The following is a 10083-nucleotide window of genomic DNA, read 5'->3' on the forward strand; positions in this document are numbered from 1 at the left end:
ATATTTTGATCTGTTAGAAGAAACTGTATCTCAAAATTTTAAAGAGAAAATAACATATATATATGCCAAAAATAAGGGTAACTACTATAATGGGATAAAATATGACTCTAAACATGAAAAATAAAAAAAATATTTTTTTAAAAAAGGGACTGATAAGATGTCGGTTGAAAAAGGGAAAAAGAAAAATTAAAAAGAAACAGTTAAAAAAATTAACTTTGCAAAAACTAATGAATCATGGTAAAAAAAAAAGCCATGAATTCTATGTGCAGTATTCCCCTAGCGCTGGAGTTCTCCCGTTCTCCTTGATCGGTAAACTTGGTCTTGGCTTGCTGGCTGTTCGTGCTGATCTTCTGGGGGAGGGGCCTGTTTCCGTGGTTCTCAAATGTATTTCCCGGAGGCGGAATTGCCCCGCCCTTGTCAGTCCGGGCTAAGCAAGCTGCTCGGGTTTGCTCTCAGGAGCTGTTGTTCCCTTGCAAGCTCTCGGTACAGCTTTGGAGGACCAGGGTGAATATAGTGGCCTCCTACTCTCTGCCCGGAGGAGCTGAGAACTCGGGGCCCCGCTCCTCAGTGCGCCCCCAGAGAAAAGCAGTCACTCCCGTCTCCCCGGTCTCCGGCCGCACTCCGTGCTCACCCGGCCTGTGATCGAGCGTTTCTATCTCTGGCACCCGACCCCGTGTGGAGTCTCCAAACCCAGCAGATCCCTGTAGGGTGCGCTCCCGCGCCACTCCTCCCGGGGGAGGAAGGGGAGTCTCCCCGGATCTGCAGCTTGTTGGGTCCCTGCTGGAGGAGCAGTGGCCCGACTGGGCCGCGGATCACAGTTTATGGCAACCCCAAGCTGAGACCCTTGGCTCCATCTCCGCAGCCGGCTTCCCCGCTCTGATACCTGGGAGCTCTGCTGCACTCAGGCACCCCCGGTCTTTCTGTGACCCTGAGGGTCCTGAGACCACACTGTCCCGTGAGGGTTCCACCCCCCACTTAGCCACTGGAGTGACGTCCTCAGCGGAGCCGACTTCTAAAAGGTCCGATTTTGTGCTCGCGGCTCTAGCACTTGCCAGAAGCGGCCGACGGAGGCCCCTCCCCCGCCGTCTATCCTCCGGAATATCGCCTCGGATTCACTTCTCCGCACGCCCTACCTTCCAGTAAGTGGTCGCTTCTCTGTTCAGAGCGTTGTTGCTACTCTCTTCTTTGATCTCCTGTTGAGTTCGTAGGTGTTCAGAATGGTTTGATCCCTATTCAGCTGAATTCCTGAGACCAGACGAAATCCAGGTCTCCTACTGCTCCGCCATCTTGCTCTGCCTCCTACATGTTAGGGATTTAATAGGTGTTTAAATAAGATGGGATCCTTGACTGTCATGAGTTACAACCCAGGGGTAAATTAGGGGAAGATAATCATGCATTCAGATAAATGTAATAAAGAGTAATGGCTCTCTCTTTTTTTGGTAAATGTTTATACTGTGTAAATAAAATATCCCACGGGTTCGCCACTGGGTAGGAACATCTCTCTGTAAATTTGGATAATGATGCTCACTTGGCAGGACTGTTGTAATGAGAGAGGTTGGTCTTATTCACATGCCAGTTAACTACTATTTCTCACCTTGGTGTTCCCACTGTCTTTAGCGCAGTGATTTGTATATTTTAACTCAATAAGTATCTACTGAAATGAGTCAAACTGTCCACCCACCAGGTGGTCTTGGGCTTAGTGTATCCTAACTACAATGTTTCTCCTTAGCTTTTTGATGCTATAGAAGGCTTTACAGATAAGTCAAGGAAGGAACCTGGTGGGTAGGAGACTGGAGAATTTTCAGACTCACATGATCTACTTACTGCAGGATCCTATATGCATACAGGTATAGTGCCAATAATCACTTATTATTTATAAATCAGCTCCTCTTACAAATGAAGAATTGAAGAGCTGAGACCAGCTCCCAGGCATCCTGACTCAGCTTCTTTCTCTAATTACCAAATGGCCTCCTTTGTGAAAGCTTTTCTGTGCACATTTAACATCACTTGATGTACGACAGCTATTTTCCCTCCACTCTGGATACGTCTGTCAGTTTCCTCAAGAGAATACAACCTAGCTAGATTTTAATCTCTGAATTGGGGTCTCAGCTATAAAAGTCTTAGCTGAGGTTTTAATGGCCAAGATTTAAGTACATTTAATAGATACATCAGTGGGTGTTCCAATTACATACACTATTAAAGGGCTTTATGTGAATAGGATTAAAAAAATTACTATTTAAAAAACCCCCATAGTCCATGTGCAGTCTAATTTACCAGCAGGGAAGATTTCAGTCCTGGAAAAGTTTCATATAAAAAGGAAGCTAAGAAAATGAAAAATCACAGTGCTCTACAAACTCAAAAAGCAGCTCGGGATTCTTTTGGCTCTTTGTCCGCGAACAGGTAAAATGCTTTGTATTTCTAGCACTTGTTTTGAGACCACATGCTTTCGTCTGTCTATAGGGCATTTTACACCCAAAGGGCTAAATCCAGGCATGATGGTATCTAAAGAAACCTTGACCTTCGTGGTCCTTGTCACCCAGGGCCACAGAGATCCAGGCTTTGGGGAATAATTACAACAGCTCATCGACCAGTATTTGATTTTGTCTTTAGTCTCTTTCCCATCAGATGAAAATTAACTTGAAGACCTTGTGAGAATTCCTCCTGTCATTAACTAATTCAAGGCCGCCTTGGCCACAGAGGCATCTGGCCTGGGGCTTGGTGCTTTGAGAGGTGTTGAGTTCTCTCTCACGCTCACAGATGGCCCGGCCAGCACTTACGCCTGGAAGACACTCAGCAAAATGTAATTAGTGCCACAGTGTATGCATTTGATGTCATACAACTTTATATTAGCCAGAGATTCCTAGCAGGAGCTACCTTTCCAAGCAGATGGCCCAATTCTCTTTATCTCAGGAACTGATACAGTTGAAAACGAATCTATGGGGGAGTTGTGTGTGTGTGTGGGGGGGGAATGTTAAGGCAAAAAAGGCAAACTTGATAAGGGAAGGAATCAGGGAGTTTGGGTAACCAAATAAATACTAAAAATAAAAATAGACTAGCCTAGTACAAAAATGTACTGAGCATGGAAGTTCCAAGTACTGCCTTTCTCCCCAGTGGCTAGGAAACCCGAGGCAAGCACGTGGGGATGTGTGTTTCAGCGTGCGTGTGAAAGCAGGCAACTGCCCCTTCCGCCTTCTGCAGGCTTAGCATAGAAACGTTAGGCTTCTCACCAGAAAGGTCTTGACTTCTCCCTCAACTCAGTCTGGGTCTATTCTCACTGTTGCATTGATGTTCCTTAGAATGGAGCTGATTCCAAAACTTGTAGCTGGACTTCTCCTGCTGACCTTATGTGTGGAGGGCTGCCAAGGCCAACACTGGTCCTATGGACTACGTCCTGGGGGGAAGAGGAATGCTGAAAATGTGATTGAATCTTTCCAAGAGGTAAGGCTCTTTCATCATCAAAATAAGATGTGGCTTATGTGATTCAGTCCACATTAACATTCTGTGTGTGCCCCAACCGTGCTATGCTGGGCTCCAGGTACCCCTGGTATTCTGGGGGAGATGAGACATATGCAAAGGCAAGTCCCATCCCTGCTTTCTATGCAGACAGGAACAATTCCAAGAGAATACAGCAACAGGTGCGAAGTAGCGTGTCGCACTCGGAATACCTAGAATTGCCAAACGAATTCAAAATGACGGGACGGACCCAAGGTCTCCAGAGCAAGATGATTCCTTGGGATTCGGAAAGAAAATCTTAGAACTTCTGCTTATTTTTTTTTCTTATTTCGTCTTTTAAAATATCTATGATACTAGGTCAGTGTACATTCTCATAACTTATAAATAAGTATTCTTTTCAAGAGTGCATGCCCTATCATTTCTTTTTACTGAAATGGGCATTTAGGCAAAGAACTTGGAGTCTGCTAGTGGGGATGGGGTTAGCAAGCTCAAGGATACAAAATATATACTGGAAAATATCCTGGATTTTATTTCATATACATTGATTTCAGTACTAGTACCAGCACTAACATAGGTACATGGTTTTTTATCTATAAAATGAGACTTCTTGGGGTCATGTGAGGATCACATGAGAGAGGCCTTAGATATTAGCTGGCTACCTCCCAAAATGATAGTGGATTAATAAAAATACAGTTGTTATTGGTTTCTTAAATTAATGGAAAACGAACAGAACCCAAAGGATGAGCAATTCGGGGCTGGGACACAATATAGTGCCAAGAAAAGGAAACTAGAAAAACTTAAAATCATTTAGCATTCTTTCTGGAGAAATAGTAAAGATAATTTAGTATGAAATAAAGATGTCCTGGAATCTGAAGTCTTCTCTCCATAGATTATATGTGAAGTAACTCTTATTTAACTATGACATGTTTAGTAAAGACTAGAAAATAAAGATCACCCCTATTCATAACTAGAAGCTCCTGGACTTTTTGTATACTATCCCCTCATGAGGTTCAAAGTACTTCATTCTCATCATCTCTAGGGAGCAAATATTCTCTCCTTACTACCACTACCCCCAGAACGTCCCACCCCCTCTGTATAAATGCCTCAGGGCGGATCTGTTCTTAAGTCCTCATTCCACAATTCCCTTGACCTCACTCTCCACACACAGTTCTTGGTGAGAGTGGGAAGTACCGTTCCATTCCATTTATCTCCAACAGCAAGAATCACATTCTTTTTCCTCAGATAGCCAAAGAGCTTGATCAACCAGCAGAACCTCAGCGCTTGGAATGCACCATCCACCAGCCCCAATCTCCCCTCAGGGACCTGAAAGGAGCTCTGGTGAGTTACAGCGGTAACAACATGGAACGTTAGAGATGGAAAGGTCCTGGGTGCCACTTAGGACAACCACCTCTCGCCCTCTGTGGGGCTTACCTTCCTGACTGCTTGAATTCCTCCCAGGGTAGGGCCTCACCATTTTTGTGACACCCTCTCTCAGTGGGTAGACAGTATTAACGGTTAGAACCTTTTACCCCTTAAATTGAAATCTCTCTGTAAACTTTATCCCCCTAATTTTGGTTCTAGCCTTTGGGATGACTATTACATTTCTTCCCACTGTTACATATCAGTTCTTCAAGAATGTTCATCGACCACTGTCCCCCCCCTCCCCGCCACCCGATTCTTCTAATCTAGGCTAATCCACACCTCTCCACGGCATTCCTTAATTCTTCACCAGTGTTCTTGGTGTGACATGGTTTTCCCCTGGAAAAATGTAGAAATCAAAAATGGTGCTCTAGTTTATTCTTTTCCCCCTTTGGAATAAAAAATTCTGAACTAGTAAATTTGTAATTCAGAGCCACATATTTGATTTCCAGTTTTCTGACTGGATTCTAACAAACTCCAAATTCCCACCAAAAATGGGAATCTGCTAACTTGATGCAGGTTTTCGATAACAAGAAGGAAAGTATACAGAGCGCTGAATATAGAGGTTGAATCTTGAGCTCACCGTTGGTGCTCTCTGAGCTCCCATGGTCCATTTGTTTGCAGCAGTAAGGGGCACTACAGTTACTTAGCAGCTATGCCCAGGAGCAGGGAAAGCCTGAATAAATCATATATAAACACAAGCTAGAGCTTTCATTTCGTCCACTGACTTCAACTTCCACACCCACAGTTCAAAAAAAAAAAAAAAAAAGCAGACAGACATCTTTATTGGCTTTCTGTGTCTACTCCTACTTACCACATAATAAAAATAATAGCAAGCAGTGACATTTCCCAAATGTGACCTTAGAAAGAAGGTATTGAGGCAAAAGCTGGGTTAATAAATAACAAACTGAGATCAGGGGCACCTGGTGGCTCAGTCGGTTGAGTGTGTTTCAGCTCAGGTCATGATCTCAGGGCTGTGGGATCGAACCCCACATCAGGCTCCATGCTCAGCATGGAGTCTGCTTGTCCCTTTCCCTCTGCTGCCTCCCCTCCACCCAACTCACACGCATGCTCTCTCTCCCTCTAAAATAAATAAAATCTTAAAAAAAAAACCTGAGATCAGACCTTTCTTTCAGCTCCATCACATCCCATCCTTAAACTATTAATGTAGATCTTATGTTTATGAAACAACGTAGAAACACATGATCTGTTATATCTCTCCAAGACTTTTTTTAATTTTTATTATGTTATGTAAATCACCATACATTACATCATTAGTTTTGGATGTAGTGTTCCATGATTCATTGTTTCTGCATAACACCCAGTGCTCCACGCAGAACGTGCCCTCTTTAATACCCATCACCAGGCTCTCCAAGACTTTCTAGTGCACAAAAATAAATGGATCTGTTCTTTCTATATCGATATTTTGGAAATTAAGATATCAAAAGCATAGTGAAATTCAGCTAGTAAAATCAACCATGATATATTTTTTGCTCATGTATATTTTAGGAAAGTCTGATTGAAGAGGAAACTGGGCAGAAGAGGATTTAAACCTACTGAACCAGAAGGATTGACAACACAAGTATAATTCTGATGTTGAAACTTGTGACTCATTTAGCATCTGTAAATTGTGTGAATTTCAGATATGCTTACGCTAAACTCACATATTTCATGGTGAAGTGCTGTGCTGTGAATAAAGTGGCATAAATGTTAAGTCTTCCTCTAAGGCAGAACTCTGGTGGGGGAGGGGCACCATAAGCCCACGAAGGGGAGAACTCCAAGTGTGGGGCCCAGGAGACAGGAGAGAACATAAAGCTGACATTACTGTTGGCTGAAGAAATCCCATGGCTCTCCTCCGCTGCCACCCTGCCCCAAGAACAGCCACCTATTGGGCCAGGCCCCCAGATCTGACACAGCAACAGTTTTCTGTGGGATTGTGGCTTGATTTTTTACTATACTCCACAGAAGTGAGGCCACGGCCATTTCTCCCACTTGGGAAGCACTTCCCTTCCCAGACTGCCTTTGGATCCCTTTGGAAGTCAGCTGGAACCCGAGAGGCCTCAGGAGAGAGGAGGCTGTGCTGGGCCCCCAGTCCAATGCTCCTGCTGCTGCATGGGGCCTTCCTGTGCTCACCACAGCCAGCGGTGCAGGTGGGGGCCTGGGACCCGGGCCTGAAAATAATAGTGTTCATCTGCCAAATCTCGGTAACCTCTCTTGAGAAAGGCTTTGGAGCATAGAGTCTGTTGAAGACAGAATTCAGGTACTCCGGTGCACCCTGGTCAAATAGTGTTACCACCATTCACTCTCCACAAAGACCAGCATCAGGTTTGTGCAGGGACAGACGCATAAACATTTTCATTAACCCTCGCAGTGACCTTGGAAATTAGCTATTCTTGTCTTCCCTTTAGAAGGAGGAGACGAGGGCTTAAGGGACCCACTCAGTTCCGTCAGGGTACGTGGGCAGGGCTCCTGTCTCACACTAGGAAGAACAGCTGATGGCATTGGACTGGAAAGCCAGTATGTATTTTGTTAGTTCATTATATTCTGTTAATTGGAGCTGAAACAGGATCCCGGGGCTCATGTATCACCTTCATTTACTGGTGGCCATTTCGCTATGGGGTCCCAGACACTATGACACCAGTTCTCAATTATCCTCCTAACTTCCAAGTGATTATGAGACCATTTGAAAAACTCAGATTTCAAATAAGCTGCTTGATGGCACAGTGACAAACTGAGCCTACGTTCACATGGCAACAATCAGGGCCCTTTCCCTGTTTCACTCAGACAGACAGTACCTTCCACCTCCTCTCCCTGCCCCTCCATCTCAAAAAAGGGTCGGTGTTAAGGAATTTGTTTTTTTTTTTTTAAGATTTTATTTATTTATTTGAGAGAGAGAGCACATGAGAGGGGGGAGGGTCAGAGGGAAAAGCATACTCCCTGCCAAGCAGGGAGCCCAATGGGGAACTCGATCCAGGGACTCCAGGATCATGACCTGAGCCGAAGGCAGTTGCTTAACCAACTGAGCCACCCAGGCGCCCTGTGTTAAGGAATTTGAACTAGGGTCAGAAATAGTCCAAAAACCCTCCTTTTTAAATACAGATCAGCACAATGCTAGAATCCCCAAATATCTCCATTTGAGGAATCTTTAAAACTCAGTCGAAGAACTTCCTTACTCCTCCTTTAATAAAATTAAACAGAGATGTAGTTCACAACCTACTTTGTGGAACAAAAGGCAAAACTGCATATTTTCACTAATCAATACATACAAGGCAGGATGAGTGGCTTCCATCTGCCAATCACTCGGTAACTACTTTTTTGTTATTAAAAACAATACCATTGGGGCACCTGAGTGGCTCAGTCAGTTAAGTGTCTGCTTTCAGCTCAGGTCATGATCCCAGGGTCCTGGGATCGAGCCCCACATCGGGGTCCCTGCTCAACAGGGAATCTGCTTCTTCTTCTCCCTCTGCCGCTCCCCCTGCTTGAGTTCTCTCCGTCAAATAAATAAATAACATCTTTAAAAAATAAAATTAAAAATTAAAAAAATACCATTTACAAACTTTATGTTAGTTAACACATTAAAAGAACAGGGTAACACTTATTTTTTAAAAGATTTTATTTATTTATTTGAGAGAGAGGGAGAAAAAACGAGCAGGGGTTAGGAGCAGAGGGAGAGGGAGAAGCACACTCCCTGCTGAGCAGGGAGCCGGAGGCGGGACTCGATCCCAGGACCGTGGGATCATGACCCGAGCCAAAGGCAGATGCTTAACCGACTGAGCCGCCCAGGCACCCCTCAGTCACTTATTTTTTACATTCTGTTGGATTCTGTGGGCTTTCCTGAATGGGCTACAAAGACGCTCATGCAGCAACCTCATGCGGATGTGAGAGACTCGGGATGGCATCCAGGGGTTTGCGACTCACATGAACATGTTGGGAATTTGATTCTCGAATGGCCAAATGCCAAAGGAGGAGACTGCAAATGATCCCTTTATTAACATTTTACACATCTTCCTGGATTTGAAGAACTCTACGTCCTCAATGCAACTTCAAAAAAAGGCCTGTAGCCTTTTAAAAGAAAGGGTGGGGAAACATACCAAAAGCTCCCTTTAGTAAGTTCTCGGGGGGGTGGAGCAAAGTGGCGGAGGAGTAGGAGACCTGGCTTTCGTCTAGTATCAGGAATTCAGCTGAATAGGGATCAAACCATTCTGAACACCTACGAACTCAACAGGTGATCAAAGAAAAGAATAGGAACAACTCTCGGAACAGAAAAGCGACCACTTTCTGGAAGGTAGGACATGCGGAGAAGTGAGTCCGAGGTGATATTCGGGAGGATAGATGGCGGGGGAGGGAGCCTCCATCGGTCACTTCTGGCAAGTGATAGAGCCGCGGAGCACAAAATCAGAACTTTTAGAAGTCGGCTCCGCTGAGGGACGTCGCTGCAGTGGCTAAGCGGGGGGTGGAACCCTCCTGGGACAGTGTGGTCTCAGGACTCTCAGGGTCACAGAAAGACCGGGGGTGCCTGAGTGCGGCAGAGCTCCCAGATATTGGAGCAGGGAAGCCGGCTGCAGAGACAGAGTCGAGGCGCGGGCTCTCAGCTTGGCGTTGCCATAAACTATGATCGGTGACAGTCGGGCCACTGCTCCTCCAGCAGGGACCCAACAAGAGGCAGATCCGGGGAGACTCCCCTTCCTCCCCGGGGAGGAGCAGCGCGGGAGCGCACCGCAGGGATCTGCTGGGTTTGGAGGCTCCGCCTGAGATTGGGCGCCAGAGATAGAAACACTCAGGCACAGGCTGGGTGAGAATGGAGTGTGGCCAGAGACCGGGGAGATGGGAGTGATTGACTGCTTTTCTCTAGGGGCGCACTGAGGAGTAGGGCCCCGAGTTCTCGGCTCCTCTGGGGCGGAGATTGGGAGGCCACCATTTTCACTCTCGTCCTCCAAAGCTGTACAGAAAGCTTGCAGGGAACAAAAGCTCCCAAGAGCAAATCCGAGCAGATTACTTATCCCAGACCGACAAGGGCAGGGGAATTCTGCCTCTGGCAAAGACATTTGGGAACCACCGCAACAGGCCCCTCCCCCAGAAGATCAGCAAGAACAGCCAGCCAAGACCAAGTTTACCGATCAACGAGACGGGAGAACTCCAGCGCTAGGGGAACACTGCACATAGAATTCATGGCTTTTTTACCATGATTCATTAGTCTTTCAAAGTTGATTT

At 45.6% G+C, this 10083-nt stretch overlaps 1 protein-coding gene across 1 annotated transcript; it reads left to right on the forward strand.

The window, feature by feature from the left end:
• Positions 1–3285: 3285 nt before the first annotated feature.
• GNRH1 (gonadotropin releasing hormone 1) lies at positions 3286–6564 on the forward strand. The gene is made up of 3 exons (XM_025873916.2): positions 3286–3438; positions 4696–4791; positions 6382–6564. The coding sequence occupies exons 1-3, from the start codon at positions 3286–3288 to the stop codon at positions 6421–6423; spliced, it is 291 nt and encodes a 96-aa protein (XP_025729701.1). The 3' UTR covers positions 6424–6564.
• Positions 6565–10083: the final 3519 nt, after the last annotated feature.

Source organism: Callorhinus ursinus, unplaced genomic scaffold (assembly GCF_003265705.2).
Source record: "Callorhinus ursinus isolate GAN/ISIS: 27379988/994484 unplaced genomic scaffold, GSC_fseal_2.0 scaffold4, whole genome shotgun sequence".
Lineage (NCBI taxonomy): Eukaryota > Metazoa > Chordata > Mammalia > Carnivora > Otariidae > Callorhinus > Callorhinus ursinus.